The 27,456-nt window shown below is 42.7% G+C and overlaps 1 protein-coding gene across 1 annotated transcript in view; it reads left to right on the top strand.

The window, feature by feature from the left end:
- The first annotated feature begins 569 nt into the window (after positions 1–569).
- LOC142560255 (TBC1 domain family member 2B-like) overlaps positions 570–27,456 on the top strand; it is a 179,192-nt gene continuing 152,305 nt past the window's right edge. Inside the window, exons 1-13 of the mRNA XM_075672211.1 lie at positions 570–1,254; positions 3,633–3,789; positions 5,879–6,098; positions 8,484–8,725; positions 9,936–10,063; positions 10,616–10,750; positions 12,776–12,998; positions 14,892–14,998; positions 18,154–18,239; positions 19,224–19,320; positions 20,498–20,615; positions 26,908–27,053; positions 27,189–27,300. Of these exons, the coding sequence (XP_075528326.1) occupies positions 881–1,254; positions 3,633–3,789; positions 5,879–6,098; positions 8,484–8,725; positions 9,936–10,063; positions 10,616–10,750; positions 12,776–12,998; positions 14,892–14,998; positions 18,154–18,239; positions 19,224–19,320; positions 20,498–20,615; positions 26,908–27,053; positions 27,189–27,300 (2,145 nt within the window). The 5' untranslated portion in view covers positions 570–880. The remainder of the gene's footprint in view (positions 1,255–3,632; positions 3,790–5,878; positions 6,099–8,483; positions 8,726–9,935; positions 10,064–10,615; positions 10,751–12,775; positions 12,999–14,891; positions 14,999–18,153; positions 18,240–19,223; positions 19,321–20,497; positions 20,616–26,907; positions 27,054–27,188; positions 27,301–27,456) is intronic.

The following is a 27,456-nucleotide window of genomic DNA, read 5'->3' as shown; positions in this document are numbered from 1 at the left end:
CGCGCACGCACACACAAAGCGCGTTAACGAACGCGAGGTGAAACGTGAACCGCACTCAATGTAAGTAGTTTTCCTCCTATATTGGCAAGAAAGACAGAAATGGCAAACCATTGAAATCAGAATTGAGAGAATAAGAGAAAACACTGAAAGGTTTACGCATAGTTCGGCCGCAGGATACTGCAAACCGAAAACAAGCTCTGGCATGAGCGGTTTCGGTTTCATAATCAGTTCTTGCAACGGTTTCGGTTTCGAAAACGGTAAACGCCAAATATTGTGCTCAAAGTATCGCAATAAATAAATAATGCTCAAACGGGCAACATATAGTTGATAAAACAAAAAAGGAGTTTTAACCAAACACATGAAAAATATAGCTACAGTCTTACAGTAACAATACTGAAGGTGTTATTGCTTGAAAAAGAACGTTAGGACACAGAAAAAGAACAAATGGTTCTTTAATTTAAACATTTAATAATTTTACAGAAGTATCTTTTTTATAACAAAACATACTTACAAAATTTTAGGTACGAAACTGATTAACAATTACGGCAGACCTAACGGCTTGTTCAACTAGAGGCACGTGGGCGTGTGCATCGCAGCTGTAAACATGAAAGTGATCGTGAGGGTCTGGACTCGGCAGCGCGGTCCAAGCTCCCTTGAGACGGAGTAGAATGTGTGGCGCCGCGCTCAAAACAACGGGATTCAAGGACGAAACGATTCCTGGAGGCGAGCGCTTAGCTTTGTGACCCCGCGCTGCCTCGATCGCGTCTCGTTGCCAGCGCTGCCTGAATGGTTAGCGTCGTTCGCTTCCTCGGCTGACGACGTCGGTCTCCGATTACTCCCCCCTGCACTGCTCGCTGCGGGGCACTGGAATGCGCCCGAAATGGCCAGCGAAAAAGGTGACTGCAGCGGCGGGGACGGCGGTGACAATGTGATCGCGCTCGAGAGCGAAGACGGCGGCATTGCCAGCGGCGAGCCGTCTACCGTGCCCACGTCCGCGCCGGCGACAGCGCCGACTGCGTCGTCACGGTCCGCGGCGCCCAGCGTTCAATTGTGCGGATACCTGAACAAGCTGAGCAGCACGAGCCTCGTCAAAGTCTACAAACGCCGCTGGTTCGAGTTCGTCGAGAGCAACTGCAAGCTGTACTATTATCGCGATCCCGGTGACGTGAACCCCATAGGTGAGATCGACGTCAAGTCGGCGAGTTTCTACCTGGACGTGACCAACTGGGAGAAGCCGGGTGTCTTTGTGATCCGGTGAGCTTTAGCAAGGATTGCCTGATGCCGGGCTCGACAAATGCATGCAGACGACCTGCGACCTGTGCAGATCGCTCCTTGTCAGTCGATCGGATTTACAGGGTCCGCAAGTGCAAACCCACGCGTCATTAACCCACTTCTTTCGAAGCACACCTGCCGCATAGCTGTGACATTGCGACAGATCTGGCTGCGATTGACACTCCGTGCTTTATTCGAGCGTGCAGTTTACTGCGCTGTTTGATGGCACTGCAGATTGCAATACCGTATTAATTATGACAGAGAAGTTTGCCATCTGTCACGTTCGAAAAAAAAAGAAAGTACGAGAGAGAGAGATGGCTTTTGAAAAACGCTACTCGAAGCGTACCCCGGCCGACGTCCATGTGTTCGTACCGTCGAGTGCTCGAAATTAACGCCTCCAATGAAAATAGGAGTTACAGCGCGACCGATAACTGAGTATCGAGTGATCGCCCGACTTATATTGCGCTGATTGTCCCGTGTGCGGATAACGGCGTTCGGGACTGAATCGCTCCCTCAAATGCGACACGAGTGCGATCGTATTGCGCATACAAGCCGCTTCGGGAAAGTGGCTGCGTCTTTTTTTTTTTTTTTTATTTTTTTGTCATCGACACCTACGACTGCTCAGCGTTTTTTTGGCGATCGGCGGGTTTGCCGTCGCGTTGCACGCGCCTTCGCCGCCCGCCTACATTCCTTGAATTATTTATTCGATCGGTACGTGTTGCAGAGACACACCTAGCGTCTGCTAGCTGCGAAAGAAAAAGAAGGCGGCCGCTTTGCGCAAGAGTCGTCCGAGTCCTCAAATTTCTGCTTACTTTAGGCCTTTTCTTGAAAGTGCAGGTACATTTTTAACGTGCAGCAGCACTTTGTTTGCTTTTGCAAGCAAAAATCACAGAAGCTTCAAAGATTTACGACACTTCACCTCTTCACGTTTATCAAGTGAGACGCTTGTATGGGCAACGCAAGAACATGACATCACCATCAAAAAACCACCGTTTCTTCCTGCACGTCTGCGCATCTATCTTGTCTTCCAAGACGGGACTAAGCTCTTTCCATGCTCTTGTTTCGTTTGAACAGGAAGTGCTTATGCATTTGTCAACAGGTTTTTATGTCTGAGCAGTTCAGTTTCTGAATGTACTTTTATAATGGCATCTCAAAATATGTAACAGTCAATTCTGCATAATCTGTAACAAGTGACATGACACGCTTTAAAAGAGAGTTTAAGTAGAGCGGGTGCATACTGTTGTTGACATACCGAAATTATGGCAGACATATACTTGGAAGTAGAAATGCTGGTGGTGAAATCTTGCGACAAAATGATGAAATGAAAGTGCAACAGACTGGAAATGTCTTTTTGTGTGCGTTTGTTTCACAACTTACATCTTCGACAAAAGACAAGAGGGTGCCTTCTTGATTGTGTAGCTGCTAACACGTTCACACGTCTGGAACATAGGTCATGCATTATGGTGAAAGTTCAATGCACTGCGATTGAGCTCATAGTCACTAGGTGCCTCCATGAGCACTAATGTTTTTGTGCATGACTTATCGCATTGCGGTATATACCATGTGTACCACATAACTTCTGCCAAAATTTAAAAATATGCAACTGAGCGCCACATAGCTGGGCAGAAACAATGTAATTTTGTTTGCCATTGCTTGGAGCAAGTTAGACAATGTTTCTTTTTGTATTTTTCCTGATTATATAGTTAGCTAATAATTAATCAAGCGTCAAATATTATATTCAGGCCAAAAGAGTCAATCAGACCACTGTAGACCATCCTAAAAAAATTCCTGATCCAGCTTTCTGTTACTCAATACGTGCTACCTAGAATTTTTTTTTTTGTTAGACCTCCAAGAAAGCTTGCAAAATGCGAAAAGGTGCTGTGCGATTAGCAGTTTGACTTGCTCCAAATGACGGCAAACAATACTACCTTGGTTCTATCCAGTTACATAGGACTTGCATGTGTTTAAATTTTGGCACAAGTTACGTGGGGCACATGGTGCTTGAAGTGTCCGAAATGCTAACCTCCCTGATCTCTGCTGGCGAGGTTCACATCAGTCCTGTGAAAGGTACATTGATGACGATTAGATTAGGAGCAAAAATTAAGACATACATGAACGATGCAGACAGGACGAGTGCCACTAACAACTGCTTTAGTAGGCCTAAAAAATTCAATAAGAACTACTCCTAGATGCATAGGTTGCCTCTACAGATTACCTATACCTTCTGATGACTGGTCAGAAATATCTCCTTGTGTATGCTCATGTTTGTTTGTGTTCACTTCTGCTTGCTGGTCCTTGTTGCATGAGATAAGTAACCACGGTGTAGTTGATTTGTTTTTCTGGTGTGCTGTGCTTTGCAGCACGCCTCAGCGGCAGTATCACCTGGAAGCCAAAGACCGCCAGGCGAGCTTGTACTGGTTACAAGAACTGCAGCGCTGTCGCCGAGCGTACAGCCTTCAGAGGAATCTCAACCTCAAGCACAGTCGCTCTGTCTCCGACACATGTTCTTCCTTGCAGGTTTGTGCATGCATTTTGAAGTGATAGAGTTCATGTAAAGCATTTCAGTACCGTCGTTCGATAACTTTGTTCCTTAGCAACATGGAGCGTTGAGCAAGGCCTTGCACAATTTCGAATGATATGGCACCAATTGAGACACAGCCTCGAACTTAGGAAGGCAATTCAAGAAATATGTATGTGCTACCATATAAGCATTACGTATGTTGTTCGCTACATTGCAACGCTTGCATATCTTTATGTATTAAGAGTGCTAGGGCTGTACACAAAGTCAATAAAATCTGTTGCAGCATTCTGAAGTGACATGATAAAGGAGTTAAAATAGTTTCAAAACATTTGGTTCTGTTAAATCCTGTTATAGTTGTTTGGTGCTTATGTCATTAGTCTAGTGTCAAGTGCTTGTGAACGAGTTGGATTTCTATTAAATGTTCACCTTGGAGTGATTTTTTAAAAAGGTTGTCTAGTTCATACAAACTAAAAAAAAGAAGTTGCCTGGTATAAAAGGCTATTGTGAATAAACACATACACTATGTTAGTGTCATTGCTCTTTTATAAGAGTGCAGATAGCCAAAGCATATTGATCTGTTTTGCATGCTGTGAACACTGTGCAAGTTGATGCTATCATTATTTGACGTTCAACAGCATCGTGGCTGTTCGCTTATAGCATCTGCAAGAAGTGAGGGAGACCACTTCCAAAACACTTATGTAGCGAAACTTGAGAGGAACACGCAGCTAAGCCAAGATAGCGGGAGTTTGTAGACCCAACAATCTTGGGCTTTCTTCCCAGTTTACCTGTATTCTTGTAAGCTGAAACAGTATAGTATATAAGATAAGACCCTCCCGAGATAAGAGGAGCATTTGGCCTTATCTGTTTCGTCTTCCCCAGAGTTGGGGCAGTAATGTTTGTGTCATCACTGTCGGCTCCGAGTCTAGTGACGTGGATTCCGCTCAGGAAGTGAAGCAATTCCTGTAATTCCTCAGGCGTGTCAGGGTGAGTGGTGGTTGTCGCCTTCTAGGCGTTGTATGAACAGTTGTTAGGGAGCAACTTCAGTGTTTCCTTGAAGTGCGAAGTAGTGGGCGTGTCTAAATAGATGTGTACAGACAGCTTAGACGGTGCGCAAGCAACGCATCCTTGTCTTTTCCTGCGGGAAGTAGTGTGAGCTGACCATTCACTCTAAGAAAGATGTATACAGTACACTTTCTTGTACAATATTTGTTTCCTCTAAGATGCTCCTACCTGCGGCATTGTCTTTTGCTTATTTGTTGATTCATCATTTCCCCAGAAATTCTCCATGTATGCGATGTGCTACAGTACAGTACACTGCGGCTAAAACTTGCCCCGTACCCCATTATTTTTACTAAATATAGCTTCTTGAGATAGCCCCTGTCTGACCACTTGTGCGATGAAACATGCATTCCAGGAGCCACTGGCATTTACTTCATAACTCACTGTGATTGCTGAATGCTGTAAATTTCATTATCTTACTGCCTAACTTGTTAAGTTACCTCTTTCTTGCTTTGTTAAGGCCCGTCACTGGAACTCATTGGATATGTAGACCACACTACATTCGATGACTGCGTGGTGCTGTGATAGTAACTTTTTTTCTTTTTTACATCAAGTAACAGTTCTGAAACACATAACTCATGACATCCCTATCTATGCTTAAGCATTTTAAGACTTAACACGCGTGTCTTTGGAGGATACATCTGCTGTTATGTATGCACAGGGAACAACATTTTTTCTTCTGACCACCAAGCAATAAAACAGAGCTTGTCTATGCAGGGAGCTGAGCTAGCAGGGTCAGTGTAATGTAGCGATTCCTTCCACTCGATTCTGTGCCACTTTATCATCCACCTTTCATGGCCAGCTTATTTTGTTGACATCACTCTGACCACTGATGAAGTGCAAAAAGGAGTGCAATTGGAATACAAGAATTTTTACGTTATCGTGATAAGGGTGCTTGAATTGTGTGGCATATTTACAGTGCTAAATACGGAATGTAACATGAAATAGATACACTTCCCATCCTGCATACCTCTCGTTACGGTGATGAGTACATGATACAATAGATTTGAGCAACTTTCGATGCAGGCAACAAGTGGACTTCTGCACAAGAAGCTGCCGCAGGCCGAGGAAGTGTCAGAAAACGACGAGCCTGACCGAGGCCTGCTCTTATCTCCGGTCGAGTGCCCCGCGACCGTTGTGGGAGAGCACATTGCTGTGCAGTCGCCTCCAGCGCCCCCTGCCTCTTCCGTGCTCTCCAACTTCAAACAATCATTTCAAAAGAAGCAACGATCTCTGAGCGGCGACGGTGAGCTGTGACTCTTGTATGTCTTCTAAACGAGGCAATGTTTATGGAATACTTTAGCTCTATCCTTTGAAAGACATTCGCTGTTGAATGTAAAGCATGTAGCTGGAGATTGGTGTTCTTTATCTTTGCAGCACTTCAGATTTTGGAAGGCACTCTGTGTACTTTGTTTCAACTGAGCAGTGCCTATCGATATTGGATGTTATAGTTCAAATTATTGTGGTACTGATAACTCCCTACTGTGAAATTTTTTTATATTAGAAGAAAGCTTCAGTGCTGGGGCAGCTTTTTTGCAAATGGTGGTGTGCCTTCATGCTTATGTTTAAAAGAAAAGGTGTATCGTTCCTTACAAAATGCTACAAACTATATTTTTTACTCTACTTAATAAACACATTAACTGCTAGATGCACAGTAGATAGTGAGAACTGTTTTTTTTCTTTAGATTTACATCATTAATTAGAAAAAGAAGTTACAGCTTCAATGCTCTGGCATCTGAGCAATCTCAGTTTCTTCTTGAAAGTTTTAAATATATTTTCCAAAGTAAGCTTATATTAGTACATGTTCATTAGTAGGTATGTGCACTAGGAAGCAGCTGAAAAGTGGTTCTTTGTTAGGTCTGGCTGCTGCTGTCTGGCACGCGGCGTAGGGTGGGGTTCAGAGCCTGTGTGTACATGACAGGAACGAGTCAGAGAGGAAAGGCAACTTGAGAAACTCCTGTGGGCCCCACCACATCGAATGTGCACAGTGCCCTCTGGAGCCCGCTGGGCATCGCCACATTAGCCTCTTGACAGCTGTTATTATCTGTGACCCCTCAAAAGCATTGAAAAAAGTGCAGTGCTTCACTTTCTCCTAACTTGCGAGTCCTGAGGGGGAAGCAGATAGAACATTTAAGAGGAGGGACGAGAAGAGGCAGTTCCCGTACAGGAGGGCAGGGAGGGGAGGTGCCGTGAGAAGGCAAGGAAATCCTACCACTATACGACAGCGGTTGTGGGGAAACGGGATAAGCTTAAGTTCAAGGTATAGTACAGTACGTTCCTGCTGTTTCTGTAAAATAAACACCGTGCAAGTAATGTAAAGTGGACAAATTACGCAGGGCACGCAGAAGCAGAGCTACATTAATTTAAGCGCACCGCAGGGTCCAGGCTATGCTACGGAAGCAGTCGACCGTCATATGTACACTCCTGTGCCGGCCGCAGTAGCTTCGCAGCTATGGCATTGCTAGAGGTCGCAGATTCGATCCCGACCGCGGCAGCCGCATTTCGACTGGGGCGAAATAGAATACGCACATGCAGTTAGATTTTGGAACTTGTAAAAGAACAACACGGTGTCGAAATTAATATGGAGTCTGCCAACTACGCCGTCCCTTATAATCCGATCGTGGTTTTGGTGCATACTGCCCCATAATCGAATTCAAGTTCAATACTTCTGCCACGATACGATGTGCCATGTGAGGCAATGAAAATGCTCAACTCGCTCGGTGATTATGAAATGTGGCACGCAACGACACCTCAAGCAAACACCTGTCTCTGTGCGTTCTGTGTACTACGCCGACAAACAGCAGTGGTGTATGCAAGGTAACATTTAACATCAACTCACCATTCACATGTTACACTAGATGTTGAAGAAGTTAGGCTTTTGCCATCAACATCACTGCTAATTATTGTCAATCAAAGCAACCAGCACAGGAAACTTCATTTACATTGATTCCCATAGTGTGTGGTATCTGCATAATTTCTTCTTCTGTAATCACTTTCATTCAACAGCCCAGTGGGATAAGATCATTCTTTCTACCCAGTGGGATAAGATCTGTGACCATTTAAGCAATAGGTATCTAGTAGCTAATAGAACCTTTTTCTTTTACTTATGCTGTCAAATAGGTGTAATGAAGGATGCAAGAACTTACATTTTTCTCTGTTGTACATCATTCGTTATTCCCATTTTCTTGTTTTTTCAAAAATTTGACATTATGTAGCTCCACAGATTTGTGTATTTTGCTACATTACTTGCTTTCATCTTTGTAGAATTTGTTCTTGATCTCGGTTTCTTGAGAAATTCATCAGTGACCGAGCATCAATGCATTGAAAAGCATCTATAACGCTGATTTCACTGTATTATTTCTTTTTCTTTCTTACTTTGGTTTTGTAAAACAGGATGTGAGCAGTTTTTGTTTCCTTTGGATCAGATATATAAGGAGAAATATTAATAGCTCTGTCACACGTCCACTTTCGAAGCTTGTTTAACTTTATCTGCATTGAACTTGTTTAATGGACCCAGACAGATTGTGACTATGAGAAACATGTAATCTGCTCCATTAAGTGTCCGCAATCCTAGCATGTACCACTGTCATAATAAGTGCCATAACATTTCTTGGCCGTCAAACATTTGCAGACGGAAAGGTGGAAGGACTGAGCCACTTCTACACCGGAGAAGAGGAGGACAGTTATGAGTACGAAGACTATGACATTCCATCGTCGCCTTCAAAGCTGAAGTCGCCTGCCGTCTTCACTTCTTTCAAGAAAAGGCTGCAGGAATCCTTTCGCACTCGGCCCAAGGTGGAAGTTGAGATGTTTGCCTCGGCACCGCCAATTCTTCGAAAGCTTCACGAAGGGGTCTGCTGCAAGTGCAAAGAGGTATTGTGGGTCCAGAACGGAGACCTTGGCCGCTATCTTGTACACGTTCGAAAAGCCGACATTCGATTTCGCCTCGCGCGATTGGACTAGATTGGCCTAGGCCGCGATATCGGCGCAGCCTGGACAATCGCGCGAGGCAAAATCGAATGTCAGCTTTTAGAATGTGTAAAAGATAGTGGCCCTTATGTCGGAAGTTGCACGGCAACTTAAGCAATGCCATAGTTTCGGCTAGTCGATCTGTCTCACTGGGAAATTGAGTAGCCCTGCAAGGACGAAGACAGATACACAATGTGATGTCACCCAACAGCAGACAGTACCATGTGTTGCTGCAGCATGCACCATGTCCTTATAGTTGTAGCGCCACTCAATTTTTCTGCATATGCCCTGCTATAATGCTTCGGCGCTGCAGGGTGTACTGTAAATAATATAAATAAATATCCACATCCTGTGTGCATCGTGCGTGTACTGCAATGCTGATCCGAGTCACTCTCCTCTCGAAGTAGGCCTACATAGGCAGCATGGCTTGTCGAAGAACAGCTACAAGACAAGGCAAATATCTTATTAAAAAAAAAGAGCATATTTAAAAAGTTTTATTCATTAGGATTAAGAAAATATTCCATGTAGGTATTGATCTGTGCTGAATTTGTTGAAAACGGTAAAGAAGTATGGTAAGGAAAGCTGGTTGTCAGCGTTGGTCACAATAGTACACTGCACTAAGAAATTATGGTTACAGCTTTTGGATAATTTACTTTCTTGTTCCCGATTAGTGTTATAGGTATAAAATGTTCCAATCTAGGATAGTTGAAGAGATTACCGTGATAAAAAAGTTGTGAATCCCACCATGTACATCAAATCAGAATTTTTAGGAATAAAAGAATGTTTTAACATCATCAGGGTAAATATACTGCAATAAATGAATGAAGCACTTTACAAGTGACACAGCAAAGCCAGCAATCCGATAATTTCTTTAACAAGTGCAGCTATTACTCTGCCCCATCCCTCTTATTTCGTAAAATATCGCTTTCACAAAGTATATCGAGAACACTTGTCCCTTCGTTTGTTTCATTTAGCCCTTGTCTTCAAGTGTGCTGTGTTTTCTAGAGATCAATGTGTGCAAACTCACCCAACTTTCATTTTTCTTACATCTGGAATAGTATCTATGGCTCTGTGTGTACGCTGTCCACTCATTTCATGTCACTGATCTCTAAAGCTGGAACGAGAAACAAGTGCCTTAAGGGACGAGCTCCAGTGTAAAGATGACGAACTGATGGCGAGCAAGGAAGTGATAAAGGTCCTCCGACAACAGCTGGACCTGGGAAGCAGGGAACAGGAGACGCTGTAAGTGATTATCATTATTGTTATCATCACATTGTAAAATCCAGCCGTGTGTTAACAAAGATCTGGTGATGTGCACGAGATTAGGAAATTCGCGAGATGGGGGGGGGGGGGGTAACTGGGGATCATTGGGTGATGCCTTCATCCTGGCAGTGGACATAAAATTGGACGATAGTGATGATAATAAGATAAAGCTAGAATACCTTATCAAGAGTTATTTCACAGTGTAGCTAGTGTCGCCCACTGCGTGCCAATAATACTTTGAAAGCAATTGAGTTAACATTGTGAGTTGTATCAGCCAATGTAAATTTTTGCATCATTTCGTGTGCAGCAACAGAAGTTGAAATTGTGTCAACCATGCTAGGATTCTTTAATGTACTGGTACTGCTTTTACCACTGCATCCTCCTTATGCATAATTTTTATTTATTTATTTGAAGACAAGAGCAGTCTCAGTTTGATATCAGCACAGGTTATGCAGATGTGTGGATATGTACGTATTAACATTTCGTTTGCATCAATTGATTTGCTACAACAGTTTCTTTGTTATTTCACAGCATAAAGCTATATGCAAATTCAAGCAATGAAAACTACACACGGATGCTCCACGAGAAGGACAAGCTTCTTCTCGAGCTCAGAAACGAGCTTTACATGTGCAAGCTGCAACTTGAAAGCACACAGAACAGGCGATGGTAAGTGGCCACACTTTTGCTGGGTACACACGAGTGAACAGATTTGCTTATGTGCACAGATGCATAGAATAGAGGACAGAGACTAAGGACATAAGAAGTACGTGAAGGACTAACCACACAGTAAATTACGTGCACATGAAGTCAACAGACAGTCAAACCAAAGAAAGTATAGAAGTAGTTTACTGTTCTCTTTTATTGAAATGTAGAGACGACAAGGGAAATGAAAATGGACGAAAAAACAACTTGTTGCAGGTGGGAGCCATACCTACATCCTTTGCATTATGTGGGCAATGCTTCACCACCGTGCTAACGCGATGGTCATTCTCTTGTACGCTTTCGTCTGTATTTGCTTATATGTACAAAAGTAAAACCTCGTTAATATGTACCCGTTTAATGAGTAATTCCGATTTAAGTATAGTCGCGGTCAATCCACTGTCCTGTTGCCACTGAACCTAATGTATTGGCTGTTGCTCAACACATTCCAAACGGTTAGTGTGTAGTATTCATTTTTCACCGCATACAAATGCAGAATCGGTGAAATGTCATGCATGCAGACCATAGATAGTGAACCTGTGGCGCACAGACGTTTTGCAGACTGCAATCACCACCAATAGTGATGTAAAAATGGGGTAGCCATGATGTGTTTCCTGCTCCCATATCTATGGCACAAACACAATGAACAGTGTGGGAATGCTGGAATGATGAGCGGCATCAGAGCCAGCTGCGGAAGAAGATGAAGAACGTGTGAACAGTGGCACAATCGCGTTCGCGTGGTTACGCCAAGGGCCGGCGACGCTCAACCCAAGAACAGGCACCAACGAGCTGCGCTCTGAAAATGTTTAGACAGAAGAGCCAATAAGCTTCAGCAACAAATAAGTCAATAAACAATAAACAGGATAACACACAAACAAGCAAATAGAATTCTGGAACTAAGATTGTGCTGGAAGAATACGCAACAAAGTTATATAACTAAGACTATGCAGGAATGAAAAATACTTAAATATGCCACTGAAAGGACAAAAGAGAATTCAAACGAAAACAGCCAGGAAGTTTGACAACAGAGCAGTTCAATAAACAGGATGAGACTAAGAAAAGCAAATAGAGATCAGAATGAAGAAATAACTGGGCAAATATGGAACAGCATTCGATAAATAAATAAAGTAACAGGTTTATGAAATAAATGTAAAAAAAATTAAATTTAATCACATACGCACTCATCTTGAACTGTGTTGAAAAAGATGGCAAGGTGTTGTCAGTGCCGAAGTATGTTACATCTAGGTATGTAGCGACTTGTGGCCACATGTACCATATCTTTTCTAGTGACTCTAGGCCAACCTGCATCCAAATTCTCTCTAGTAGCCTTGGCGGTAAGCTGGAAATAGGATCGTACATATGCACAGGCAGGCGCTGACAGCCAGTTAACACCTCTTAATTGGTTTGTTTAACTGTGGACCGGAACGCTGTTGACAGTTTCTATGACTGTACACTACCTAGCGTGACAGCGTTGATAGCATTGCTACCCTCACCTGTTGCTGGTATGATAATGCTAGTATGCTAATGTTGCTTATACTCGTTAAATAAAAAGAAAGAAGAAAATATTGCTGCGCACCTTTTTTTTCTGGCTGTGCTTGTGTGTGGCAGCCACAGTGATCCCGAGAACGGAGCGAGCCAGCGTATCACGACATCATGACGCATCTACCTCTCGTGTACTAAAATCACAACCAGTTCATAAAAACAAGTAGTACAGAAAATTATTTTGGGCACCCTGATGCTTGCCATTATCTTTTTGTTAAGATCTAGAGTACTTTGACCTTCATTTAATGCAGAAAAAGGAAATGTAGGAGTTGAAACATTATGTCACTATTTCTTAAGCAGAACATAATGTACACTGTGGTCCAACGTTAAGGGGAACGCAAGTCCAGAATGCACTACACTACACCTGTAAGAAATTCAAATACGTACCCTTCCAATTAAATTTCACCTGTCCATTCACCTCCTTTCCATATCTGTTCCTTGTTCCTGCAGTACTGTGGAGAGGGAACTTGATGATTTGAAAGACCAAAGCTCTCTGTACCAGGAAGTGCTGAAAGAAAAGGACAAGCTTTTGATGTCGCTCACCAACGAGCTGCACGACATTGAGGAAGAGAAGAAGGAAGAGCAGGCCACCATAATGCAGGCTGAGCAGGCGGAAGAGAACGCCTGTCGAGTCCAGATGGCAAAGATGGTCGAGGAGATAGAGCAACTCAAGGCAAGTCGGACATTCCCCATTTTCGTGACTATGTTCCTCTACTTAAAGGGGCCCTAAAGTGCTTTTCTGACCAATCACGTAATGGCCTCAGTGTTAAAGGACACGATCTCATGAATCTCATGGTGTAAACATTTTTTGAATCCGTCAAGTATAAGAGGAGTTATCGTACCGACATGCAGCTTTCTCTTTTTTTAGTCTCCGCTAGCACACTGGAAGCTACACAGGGGAGAAGCCAAAGGGGTAAAGCCCCGCTCAAAAGACGAGAGCCTTGGCGGCGAAAGAGCAGCACCTAACGATGGCTACAATAGACTAGCTACGCAGCATGTCGCTTCTATCTTTGGAGGCCATACGCAGCAGACACAGCTACGTGCAGCTGTCATGCATAGACTGGCAGTGAAAAGATGAAATGATTTTTCTGTCCTTTTGAGCTCGCAGACATATATATGTTTCATTTATTTAACTCAAAATTTGTAAATATATATTACTGAGAACATTCTCGACATTCACGAAATCAGCCAATAGCTGTTGGTGGGTCCGGCAGCTTGCAATGGCGCTGCATGATGACATTGCGAAAGTGAGAGCAAGTGATTTTTTCTATTTTGAACACAAGATTGTAAATTCCCTGCTGCATGCAGTGCGACAATATTTGCCTCGCATCTTCACAGGAGCCTCTCGTACAGACCGGCAACGTGTTTTGACTAGTTGTCTCTAAGCACTCCTGTGAAGCTTTAAAGTTTTTTAACAAAGCACTAAAGTTATACTTATCGTGATGCTAAGCAAGCTCCTGTACTGTAACAAAGCTGGAATGATGCTACTAAAGTCCTTTGTAGGTGCATTGACGTTTTCATATTGCACGATCTCTGCAATGCTGTCATGCTTTCAAATGGCCCGTCTAATGTGACATTTGACTGAGTGCTTGGCCAGAACTTTGGTTTATAATTTTGGTTTAGTTCAGCTGTTTTCACAAAGCAGCAAACACTGTGGTCAGTTGGTGCAGATCCATGGTTATACAGGCAGCGCAAAACAGAAAAGATCACATTGTACAGATGATGCAAGTGCTGTGAGTTGTCTTGCGTTGCCTGTACCTTGTGTTCTTGTCTTCTTTGCACTGCCTGTAGCCACGGTTCAAACAGCAGTAGCTTTATTGTTATAAAACAACAGGCCTAAGTAAAGCCTTTACCACCGCCGGTATACTATCACATGATTTCTTACACCTGTATTCTAGAATGTTCCTCCACACGACATTCCACCTTGACTTGAATCAAATTCTTGGATTTTTACATGTGAAAACTACAATATTATTATGAGGCATACCATAGTGGCCTCCGGATCAACTTTGACCGCCAGGGGATCTTTAACGTGCCCACAATTCACAGGACACTGGCGTTTTTTGAATGTCACCCCATCAAAATGCAGTCGCCATGGCCGGAATTTGATCCCACGACCTCGTACTTAGCAGGGCAACACCATAGTCACGAACTCCACCTTGACTCAAGAACGTGAATGGCAGCGGGGGCACCCCTCAAGGGAAGTGATCACTGAGCTTTGTCAACACCCCACAGCTACTTGCAAGTTAATATGTTATAACCAGCTGTCCTTGGTGTCCATTTGAATGTACTAGAGTGACATGTTTCTCAAGAAACTTCTGCTTCCTACAGGAACCACCAGAAACAGTATTGGTATGCAGTGCCTTGTTTTGTCCATACGCGGCACTGTGCTCCAGACTACCTCAGTAAAGTTTAGGTAGAATTTCAAGTTTAGGCTAGTTTGTGTATACTGCAATTAGTCTTTTATTGCTTGATACGTGGCTGTTTAGGTTTTAAACTTTCTTAATGCCAAAATCTCACAGCTTCTTTTTTATTTTTGTTCTTCTTCTCATAAACTTTCATTTAGGATGCAGTCTCAGCATTCCATGTGCAGAACAAATTTCTCAACAAGGAAATTCTCGAACTGAATGAACTTCGGTGGAACTCGGAGGAGAGAGAACGACAGCTCATCATGTATGTGTTCATGTGAATTGCATTCCTTGCGTTTTATTTTCTTTACAAATTTGTTCTGATTGCAGTTAGGGTTTGCAAGCTTTTTATGAGCTGACAGGCGTTATACTCTGGCTAGTCAAACTGAGTGATGTGCTATTTAAACTAACATAGATTTTGGTGTGTTTTATTCTGAGGTTTAAATGCTGTGTGCCAGGTTAGTCAAACTTGTCACGCTAGCCAAACTAGCATAGTTACTGGTATGTTTCGTTTCTCGACATGCTGCGTGAGAACTTAATGGCATTGCAAAATGGTAGGAAGTCGGTTCCACAAAAAATAGTGCACAGATGAAATTCAAAACTTACCTTAGTGTATGTGTACTCATTCATGCATGCCGTCTTGTGGTGAGGAATACTGCCTAGGTCATGCAACTTGTTCCTACTTGCTTTAGCATATGCAGAAGGCACCTTTGGTTCTGCAGAAATAACTCACTTGCATGTGTTCACATGCAGTTAAATTCATTTTTATATACGTGTGCTACAGCTGCTAGCCGTATCTTCAGCAACTTTGCGATGCTGCCGTAAGAGTACAAAGACAGCGCACATCGTTTACCACAGTGTTGTCGCCATATTTCACCAATGGAAATCAAAGCGTTAACGGTTTCCTGTAATAATGTAAAACAGGTTGCAAATAAATTTCAACTGCTTCAGTGAGGTGTACTGTATGATGTACTTGACAAGCTTGGAATGGAACGGTATGGCCTGTTGCATTGGTCACTCTTTTCTTCAGTCCACATTTATTAAACACATCATATGCTTCATTCTGCTCAACCAACGCACCTAGCTGTGGATTGGTCATTGCTAGGTTAGTTGGTTCATACTGTACAGATAAAGATTAAGGAGGAAGCGAGTGTCAGATGTTGAAAAATGGCACAGAAATATTTTTTTAATCACAGCTTTCAATTCTAGAGCTCCTGCTGCATAACCTTGCGAAGTTTTCTGCCTTTTGGATCAATATTTTAGCTGTAATAGCTGTCTCATGTTTGCCAACCGATTTTTTAGTGGCAGACACGTTGCTGCCATGCTAGATTTCCTATTGCGGTCATCTTAGTTTTGTTTGAAAGAGCCGCCTTTTCATCCCTCCGTTCACTCACGAACAGCAAATTGCGGCATAGAGGAGTCCTACCATATGAACCTATCTGCGGAGTGAGTGCACGTGACCGAAATGCGCCCTCCGATTAGTGGAGCCAGTCTGCGTACCTGCCTCGCCATCTTTTCCGCATGATCACCTGGGTCTTGCAGTGTCAGATTCTACTCAAAAGTTACTAAGTCTGCATAAGTTCGGTAAAAAAATGTTGGAAGTTGTCTTACAGCTTTCTGAAGTGCCCACATCTGCTGGAAGCTATGTGGCCAACTCACCTGTTGTGTAAAAGGGAATGCACTATAGCTCTGTCGCACTTACCAGATTTGTCTGGCAGTTATCGCGCGTCTGACAAGAGCCGTATTCGACGAGACACTATATATGATGCTGCAGCCTGTGGCATTACTTAGCAGATTCAAGTGGTAGAAACAACTAAAACTGCTAGCTACAGCTTCATTCATAAAACAGAAATCGGACTTGTTTAAGCATGCTGACAACGGTGAAGTGGGGCCGGCGATGGCATCCTCATGAATCTGCATATAATATAAATGCTTTGTTGTCACCACTCTCGACGAAGAAGAGCATGAATGCACCTTGTTATGAAGCTAGTTGTCACAGTTAACAATTGCGATGATGGTGGTTTTGGCAAGGAGCTAGCTTTCTGTGTGTGAACACCAACAAAACGGTCAGCTTCTTTTCTGTAAACATTGCTATTGCATGTGCGGTGCAAAGCACCGGAAGTACACAAACAATGCTGAACGAAGTTTCTTAAGGTTTCACAACACTGCCTTCATAACAAAAGCATAACGCAATCACCAAGCTGGTGCCCACGGCACGGCTTCTTAGGAGGCAATTCAAGGCTGTGGCCAAGACAGTTGTGAATTGTTTTTGCAGGAAATGAAAGAACCTCTTCTAAAATATTCATGGAGCTTCACTCCAATGCAGACGCAGAAGAAATTAATGTGTTAATGTGTAGTAAGGCAATTTTGTTTGTTGCACAAGTTTGAAAACATTACTTTTTTTTATTTTATCAGTTTGGTTTCTTTTGGTCCATGTGCAACTTTCCCACGAAATTTTCTCAGCTTCTGCAAGTTCAGTTTTGATTATCTATTCTTATTTAAAGGCTGAGTGTTTAATGAGTGGAAAAAGCTTACCAGCTAGTGTGTGATAAACCTGGAAGTTTAAAAAGACTTTGTTAACCCTTTACTGCCGAGTGTCACCTACAGGCGGCAACAAATCGGAAAAAAAGTTTTTCTTGCCAAGTTTCAGTACGAGTACTAAATGGCTAAATGTCTTCAGCCAACACTGAGTGACAGGCATCAAGACTCAGAGTTGAAAACGAAGCCTAAAGTGACTTGAGGTGAACCCCACTTCCAGTTTACTGTCTCGGGGTTTTCCCCCTCCCTCTATTGCTGAAAAAATTAATTTTTTATTATGCTTATTTTGATGTTTTTTGCACATTTAGATAGAAGATAAACATCTTTTTTGGGGGGGGGTGGGGATTTATATCTCGTCTTCAAAAGGCTAATCAAAGTATTTATGTGTGTTTTACCAGCATGAAGTTTAAATGCTCACAAATGTTTTTTTTTTCTCTAAATGAGCTAGAATAATAATAACACTTGTACCCCTTAATAACTGTTGGTTACACGGGTATAAAGTTTTACAAGAACTGTGCACTAGATTTTTTAAAAGGTTGTCACAAAGGTAGCCCAAGTAAAAAAAAAAGTAAAGCATTTTGTCTTGTTCTTCCTCAGTCCTTGTCTTCATTTCATGCGCTTTTTATCGCCCAACTATCTTTTATCTGCTATTAATGTGCAAGTCACCATCACTTTCCCCTTTACCGTTAAAGACACTCGCCAACTTTTTTTTAATAAGACTTGCTTGGCTAAATTGCAACCTGCCTCCCTTCCACACTCGAGAACAATTTGCTCACGTGAACATGCCATGTCCTTGACTTTGTCTAGATGATAGTTAATAAGCTGCATCGATTGGCATCTTTATTTTTCTTCTACTTATTCTCTTTGTTATGCACCCACCAGAAAATGCTCAAATGCAGAAGCAAGGCATTACCAGACTCAGAGCAAGCTTCTCTTTCTTCTCAAAGAGCTCAACAGCCCGCAGGAAGGCAAGTGGGGACTCGTTTTACTGACTTCACTACTTTCACAAGACCCGGAAAGCATTTCACCGAGGAATAGATGAGGAACTGCACGAGTAGGCTGAGATGCAAGATGTCAAATGCAAGACCGTTCAAACTAGATAAAGCCACTGTTCGTTAGGTCACAGGCATCGGCTCCATTCCAGTAAAACACATTGTGGGGCTAGTTGGTGCATAGCTTTCAATAGGTGAAGCGCCAATAGTGACCGCACACAAGAAAGAATACAGACAGGACAAGCCACTTCCTGTCCTGTCTGTCCTTCCTGTCCTGCCTTGTCCTGTCTGTATTCCTTCTTGTGTGCCGTCACTATTGGCGCTTCACCTATTGAAATCAGCTCCATAGCTGATGCCTGTGACCTAACAAAGAGTGGCTCATGAGCAATGAGAATTTGCAGTGCATATAAGGCATCTGTCAAAGGTTGTTTGTGTAGTGTGTGAACATAGGCATACTGCACAATTTGAGACTTAGATAAGAGAGTGAATTTAGCAAAAAAAGATGGTTTCATACGATGGATTTGTAAATGATCTTAAGTTTCAGCTATTTCAGATAACTTCCTCCCATAGTTGAATTAGCAGAATTAGATCATTTACATTCTGGGGTTTTATGTGCTAAAACCATGCTCTGATTATGTTGCATGCTGTAATGGGGAACTCTGGATCAGTTTTGACCACATGGGGCTCTTTAACAAGCACCTAAATGTAAGGTCACGGGCATTTTCGCATTTTGCCCTCATCGAAATGTGGCCGCCGCAGTCGGGATCGAGCCTGCAATCTCAAGCTCAGCAGCATACCTTTAGAGGAAGTCGAATAAATGAAGTAAACATGAAAATATGCCACCACACACATTGTGAAGAGCCTGTTTTTAAACTGTTTGTTATTACTTGGTTTTGTAATAAAAGAAGGATCGTGTAGTTTAATTAGCCGCTGGTCTTATGAGCAACATTGTTCATCTAGGTGAAGCCGGTGTGCAAGCCATTGTCAGCCAGCTTCTAGAAGAAGCCATGCATGACCCCACTGTTCCTAAAGAGGTCCAGGAATCTTTCCAGACTAGGTAAGCACATAGTAGAACTAACAAAAATACAGTGGTCCCAAAAATCCACCAGTGGATCTGACCTTTGTCTTAGCTAGACTTGGATATAACGTTAGTTAACCAATTGTGGTGAACTGTGTATTTTGAAACATCGTCAAAAAAGTTGCATGCCTGTTTATAACCAACAAATATTGTCACTTTGTTCTTGGATTTTAAAATTATGACCATCACACCAATGAGTTAATGAAGAAGCTCAGTAGTGCATGTTTGATGCTATTTAGCACAATACATTTATTTCCGTTTGGTACATTGAAAATGTAGCCGACTTCTCACTTTTTCCACAACCATTTGACTTATTGTGTCGAATCACAGAGACTTGCATACCTCACATACTTGAACCCATTCATTTTCTCATTAAAAAATGCAGTTTGCATTTTAACATAGTATTGTGAATTTGCTAACAGATCCACTCCTCTTCCTGCAGCTAAGGCATAGTGCCATTTCTGATTTCTTGCAATTGCAAGATTGCTTGCATGGTTCAACGCATACTAGAAAACAATGTCTCTCTTTCATAATGGATGTTTGCATGAACTAATCGACTTGGAAGAAGTAGTTTTTTGTTTCGGCCTCTCATAGATTAATATTTAGGTCAAGTGATGACTTGATTATGCAGGAGCACAAATATGGAACTGAGTGTTAAAAATTATCTCCAGTTCATAAGCTCTACCGAGCAATATTCCAACTGCGTCTCATACACATAAGCAAAAATGTTTTTCTGTATATATTATCATATTTGCTGGGGCATCTTATGTCTATGTTTGAGTTGGCTTTTATGTCTCTATTGCATTTATATGGTGTTGTATTAAATTGACAACTTTCAATTTCTCTACAAGCTTATATAGTGCTGTAACAGAACGGTTAACTGGACTAGTTCGTTTACTTGCATCTTGAAACTGTAAAAGCGTGCAGAGACGAGAAACGAAAGCGCTACGTCCTGTCCACTCTCTTCATTTCTCGTCTCTGTGCACTTCTACAGTTACATAATGCTAACAAAACTTGTATATTACCTAGCACACCTATTGATATTTTTGCATGGGCTCGTTTTCTAGCCTAGTAATTTAAGGGCCCCAATGGCCACATTGTAAGCTGCACTTTATAAAATTCTCCATCTTAAAAATGGTGTTTTATTTTGTTCCAGTGATGATGTCTACGACTCATATGGTTTCAACCGAAAATGGGGCAAGGAGTGCGACGTCGTCGTCTCCAAGGCAGAGAACCTGAGGAGGAAGTCCGAGCATATCTCGAGCACCATGCAGGTAGAAACGCAAGAAAATATACAAAGCCATCTGCACGTAGCCGATGTGAGCGTGCACGATCGGAAGTGTTGACAAACTGCCTCTGGAAAATCCACCCGCAGACACACGCCGAGTGCCTACCCAGGGATTAATATTTACAGAACACTGCTTTCAAAGTATTCAAATAAAACCCAGCATAACTTGCTCGTTCTGTGTAATGAAAGGAGCCCTTATTGAGAGTTAAAGAGGAAATGGACGGGAAGGTACAAAGTGAACGTGTACCTTGCGTGTAAACGCTTGCAACGTGTAAACGTGTAAACGCTTGCAACAACAGCAGGCTTCATATAAAGGGGCATTAAAGAGACAAATGAACTGAGCTGTGTAACAGACCACAGTTCTACGATACCAGAAAAAGGCGCTCTTATTGTGATATGAGGCATGGTAGGCTAGAAAAGAAGCGAAAAGCAAAGACAGGTGGTGCCGCTGCCTTAAAGGGACCAACAACTGCATAGAATGTGTCACAAGATTTTGGTGGAAATGAGAAGACCACGATTTACAGTGACACAATCGAGCATGCAATCTTAAATTGGAACAAGAAAGTAATGAGAAACGGTACCTCCCGCCGCTTTGCAGTGAAACTTCGGCAGTAGAGCGGTATGCCGACCACGCTGTGGCGAGGTGTGGCTTCCCTCGTTGCCTGGCGGCGCATACGAGTGCTTTTGCACTTGCGCGAGTTTGCAAGTGTGTGCCCCGGGGTTCTGTGGCCTCCCTGTTACGTACAAAATGTGTTAGACTAATTTTAAGCCATAAATGTGTGCCGCGAGCACTACATGAATAGCATAACTACTCTACCACCTCCCGCCAATGAAGGCGTAGAATCACTGTGGTGCTAAGCTACCACTGTTTTCAGGATGTTTGCAGCGTACGACTTCATAAACACAATCATGACTGCAGATAGACAAATTCTGACGAAAAATGTTCTACAATGTTTTCTATGTTACCACTATAGAAATGGACATTCTGACTGGTAAGCTTTACATTGCACTAAAGAAAAATTCAACGATGATCATGATACTCCCTAACGTGAAAATTGAGCACAGCCCTATACGTGCTTTCTTTCGCAATATACTGAGGCAAAGAAGTTGAGGGATATGTAGCAGAGTTGGCGAACGTCGAAAATTTGATCTGTGGGTCAAGCCTGGTGGCTTGTATACATGACTCGTCGATGGTTCCAATGTAATCGCTGGTGCCGTGTGGCTTCCAGAAAGTACTATATAATTCGTGTCGTGCATACAATCAAATTACAAACCAATCGCAAGCCATGACATTCGAAACAAGCACAAATGAGATGAAACCAACCAAAGCAAACAGCGTAAGTGAGAGCCGACGCGAGCAGACGATAGTATGAAACGAGCGGTCTGGATGAGACCAGTTACGAGTACACATTGAGTGGTTAGTGGGTCCCCACGACACCAGTTTCCCACGCGCACATCACTGAAGAGACTGCTATCATTGGTCTCCGCCGTTTGCGGCTCACGCCTTTCATATCGCCGCTCCGCTTTCGCTCTTCCATCTTTCGCTGAGCTCGTTCACTCGGTTACACCGCTGCCACTTGCTGCAGGTGGGCGCCTAGGAACTGCTTTCTAAAACATGGGTACCACGAAAATCGATTGTCAGTCCCCCCATTGAAAGTGCCCGTGCCATTTCTCTATGGTGCCTCAAGATTTAGACAAGGTCAGCTGGGACCTAGTTAACATTCTTTATTACTAAGGGTGGACTACATTCTGTTATGAAGTAGCCAAAGAGAACTTGGCAAGATTCAACAACATTTAGTGAGCCACAATTGCCCAAGTGCGAGAAAGGACTTGAAATTCTGCAGTGTCACAATAACGTACTTGTGGGTTTCAACAGTCCAATGAGTTTCAGAGCGATATTTAAAAAAAAAAATTTTAAATAAAGGTTGCTAAAAGAAGGGCCGCCTTCATTTTGTCGTCTAGTCATCAAACCCCCACTGCGAAATTAACAAAAATTGAGCTTAGAAAGAATTCTTCACCAGTCTATGCTGATTTACTCCTTCTCCTGACTGTCCGTTTAAGGTGAACACTGAGAGAGCACTGAGAACACTGTGGAAGCCTGTTTTGTCAGAATCTCAGCTAGCTTAAAGGGCATCTGTGGCTTCTTCCTTTTCCTCTCGTAGAAGTGGGCTTAAATTCCCCTGTGCCTTCTGTCACACACAGGATTGTTGATTTCATATAAAAACGGCAAAATCATTTAAAAATGCGAAGAACACTGCATCAAAACAGTTTCTGAGCCGGGCAGCTCAAAGAATGGCTTGTTGTGACATCAGTGGCAGCATTTAAGCGAGCATACACAGGAACATGAGCATTATTAGCGATGTCTTGAGGCAAGAAGCTGTTCATTCTAAGCATTCTTTTGCTGCACAGTTCTTCTTGACGAAGAATAAAGATAAATAATATTGATCTATGAAGGTGACATTTCAGCTGATGCCTTTATTTTGGTGTATTTACACATCTTAAAATACAGGTTGTATGCTTGCATATGTTTTAAGTTCAGAAGGCGGTCCCATAGTAAATCTGCCAGGGGAACATCATTCTATTATCTTTTCTTTTTTATCGCACGGTTTGCGATAAAGCATAATCTTGAATACAGAAAATAAGCAAGGGTAAGCAACTAAAGCCCGAGTAACAAAATACAAGTATTTACGCATTAAGTAAACTGGAGAATAGATACGCAGGTAACTAAAACAATCTTCAAAATTTAGACATCGCAGATAAGCTTAACACAGCCACTCACGACAATAATAATTCCGTACATGCTCTTTAACATAGTAAAAAAAAAGCGAAAGAGTGTTAAAGGGCATTCAACTTCAATTAATTCTACCTGTCCTGTACCTTTGATTTTGTAACAGCCTAAAAAAATCTGCCCACAAAACTACCCAGAGTTTGCCCTATGTACCGCCGAGATCCGAAATGTACTTCCCAAGATACACTGGTGGTAAGGAAGCTGGCCTCTGATAGCAACAGGCAAATGTAATTGGCTGGAGCATTTATCCAAATTCCCTTCCAATTTGGCAGTGATGTACCAGTTGTCACTGCATTCTTAGGATGACACTGACCGTGGTGCTCCACAAAAGTTCTTGGTGGAAAAAAAATATATATTGCTCTGTGAGGGTCACACTGCTGACCTTTACACTTGCAGATACATTGAACACAGCTGCTTGACATTCAAGAGTCCTTCACACGTCATTTAAATGAATACTAAAGGGGAAGTCTGATTGAGCTGTTTCAGGAAATGCTAAATTGTGCTTCTACAATACCAAACAAGCCACCATGAGGTGAAGCTTGGTAAGCCAGAAAAAAAAATGCAAAAGCGAAATACGGTGTGGCGGTGCCACCTTGCAGTTCCTGCAGAAGTGAGCCGTGATGTCACCGATTTTGACACTATTTGCTCGTGTATAGTTAATTCGTTATTGGTAAAGATGGAATATGTTGCACTGTAAACTGTCACTACCACAAAATCGCCTCGCTCAATTTATCAGTTCATTCAATGTTTTCTGACGCCCCAACTGCAACACATGCATCAATTGCATTCAATATAGGGTGGTGCTGAACTGCAGTTAGTAAGAAGTGGGAAATTTCCATAGGACTGCCTGTTGAAGCACAGGTGGGAACACTTCTCTGGGAGTGTACTCTGTAAAAGCCCACTAAGTGTACTGTCCATTTCAGTGCACAGTGATTGGATAGGGCTTGATAGCCGGCGGTGACAGTGGGAACCAGTATGCTGGCTCTCAAGGTTTGTCCAACCAGCATGAGCTAAAATGGACTGTCCACTTTTGTAGAATAATTCCCCTATTCTTATCACTCTGGAGTGCGGCGTGGTTCTTGGAAAGTGTTGCCTGTGCCATGAGAGGTCGAGACGATAGTGATGGGCACAGCAAGGACAAGAAGCTATTGTGAATGCTGCTTACTCACAGTGTTCAGCTGAATTCAATTTTGGTCGAGTCAGGTAGGAGGGCACTTTACCACAAAGTGAAGATCTTTCACATACATGCTGTACCCACTACGTGATATCCTCCGCTGATATAGTCCTGTCTGGCATCGCTCATTGCCTGCACTAAGTGCAGCTGGCAGTGAATGGTTGTAGTAGCAGTAAAAAATCCTGTACCTGTTTATCTCTGCGATTTCATTACTCGCATCTTTCTTTGCTACACAGCAGTATGCTGTCGTATTGTAAGGATGAAGTGACGTTTTGTTTTTGTATCCATTTTGCAAGCTCCTGAGGAATTGCTGCACATGGCTGCTTTAGGGCATTTCCACTTGTAATGAAATAGCGCTTACTAAAGAAAAATTCTGGGGTTTTACTGGCCGTAACCACGATACAATTAGAGAGCTTTAGTCTGTCTAGTATTCAGGTAAACGCAGGCAGACTGGGCATTTTAGCGGAGGGCCGAGGTGTAAACGTGAGTGTCCTGCACTGTACAGCCACATAGTGGTGCAGAGCTGAACGAGATAAGTACGGCTAATATTGCAGTAACAAAGTGTATCCTACTTCGCTGCTGGTGCAAATTTTCAGCAGTGGTGCAGTTGTGTTGCTGCCAAACATTTACACCCGCAGCAAAGTAAAATACACTCCGTTAGTTGCAACATTAGCCGTCTTTGTCTGGTTGAGCTCTGTGCCACCAGGTGGCTGCACCATGCAGGCTGCTCACATTTATGCCTCTGCCCCTCCGGTAAAATGGCCAGTCCACCTGCATTTACCAAAGTACGAGACAAGCTAATACCATATTATCAGGCTTGTCACAGGGCCTTTTTAATTTTAACGACTTGAAGTTTCTTAACATGTACATAAATCTAAGTGCACAAGCATTTTCGCATTTTTTCCCATTGAAGTGTGGCCACTGTGGCCAGGAATCGTACCAGGACCTCGTACTAACAGTGCAATGCTATTAAGTCACAGCGCAGAGGTGCCACTTGTAACGAAGTCCATTTCTTGTCCCAATGACTTCTTTGTAAATAAAAGACTGAAATTTACAAGTTTCCAAAACCTTTATTGCACCACGAAGGCCCAAATACAAAAAAAAAAAGAAACACATTGAAATGCATGATGTCACAGACGATGAGCAAAACGAGAACAAGGTGGAGGCAGGAGCCAACGTTTCGAAAAGTGTACTTTTCTTCCAGGCGACATATGCTTTTCTCGCCACAGTAAATCCATCTCCCGCCTTCCCCATGTTTCCACATGATGTCACAGAGACATACTAGTGCTGGGGTTTCCTTGCAATATTAAAAAAAAAAAATAATGTTTGGCTTTCACGTTCACTTCTAATAATCAACTCCTTACTGCAATATGAGACAAAAAAAGAGTTCTGGAACAATACGTTATCAGTATACAATAATTCGGGGTCTCCCTATAGTGTTCCTTAAAAGTGAGCTTCACAAGACACGAGCACCAACACTGCTGTTCCTTCTGACATTACAAGTAGGAAACGCTGCATGGCCAATAGACATAGGTATAGATTGTAGAGTCTGTATGCCGAGCTTCAGAGTAATTTCTAGAAAAAAAACTGCACAACTCCCAGTCATGCTGGTTGTTTCACATGACCAAAGTGCCTAGAAAACATAGCTTGCTACACTTTCTTGCCGCTCCAAATTAAAGTAGAGAAATGCAAGCCATCGCTGAATATGTTCCAATGAACAGTCGAGCGTAGACTTCCTGCTTCACACATTGCACTAAGTGAACTCCGGTGCCATTTCACCACGAATTATCAGGTCGAAAATGCAGCAAAGCTGATAATTGGGGCAAGCTTGTTGTTCTTTATCAGACAAATGTCGAAGTATCAGCGCCTGTCTCATGTACTTCCTCTTGACCTATGCTGTGCTGTGCTGTTTCACTGTGCTGCATTCATGTTCGAAAATGCATGCGCTGCAGGTGGAGCCATGAAAACCTCGTAATAATGTGGTTTTGTTATAACAAGGATTTGCTGTACTACACTCATGGACTTAAATGTGACAAGTAAACTTATAAGTAGAACACCCAATAAGCCCAGTAAGCCCAGTTACTTGTGTTGCGGTGCTAGGCATGTGGTAGATAAAGGTGACATGAACTCTGATCTAAGCACAATGGCGAAAACTACGCCGACGTTACGCAAACTGGAGACGGGGGAAACGAAAGTATGCATATCAGCTAGGCCTAAATTGATGCATTTCATTCCGTGAGAATAGTACATGGCTACAATACTATCATTGCTGAAGTATTTACTCATACCTGCATAACTTGTTTCATCTACTGAAAGGACCCACTTCAGATCTCGTGGCGAGTGAAATGGGAGAACTACCGAGCCAGCATCGTCCTTGGACGGCCACTCCAAAAGACTCCAGAGTTGAAGGCTCTCATACGCACAAGCATTCCTCAAGAATTCAGAAGCCAGATATGGAAAGGGTACGACAAGTTATTCCTAGAGCAAGCCATTTTGTGCAGAAAGAAGCTGGGTCATTCTTGCAATTCGGATTGCTCCATATTTCCCAGTGGAATTCAGATTGACTCGGGAGTACTAACCACTGTTTTGATCACCAGGTGTGTCGAGTTCTATGTTGGCCAGGAAAGAGCAGAGAAAGGTCCCGGCTATTACGAAGACTTGGTGATGTCCCCGCCTTTAACTAGTACCTGCGACCCTGCTGTAAAGCAGGTAATCACATTTTTTGCTACCAAACACAACCTAAATTGTGCTAATATACTGAAACATTGTTTTCAAATGTGAAACTAATGCTGCCTGTGAGCAGCTCATTTATTGCATAACCCAAGGCATATATAAGTACACTTACTTGCTTTTTGATGCAGTATA

The sequence above is a fragment of the Dermacentor variabilis genome, chromosome 10 (assembly GCF_050947875.1).
Source record: "Dermacentor variabilis isolate Ectoservices chromosome 10, ASM5094787v1, whole genome shotgun sequence".
NCBI lineage: Eukaryota > Metazoa > Arthropoda > Arachnida > Ixodida > Ixodidae > Dermacentor > Dermacentor variabilis.
The sequence above is the reverse complement of the archived record's forward strand: the minus strand, read 5'-3'. Positions and strand labels throughout refer to the sequence as shown.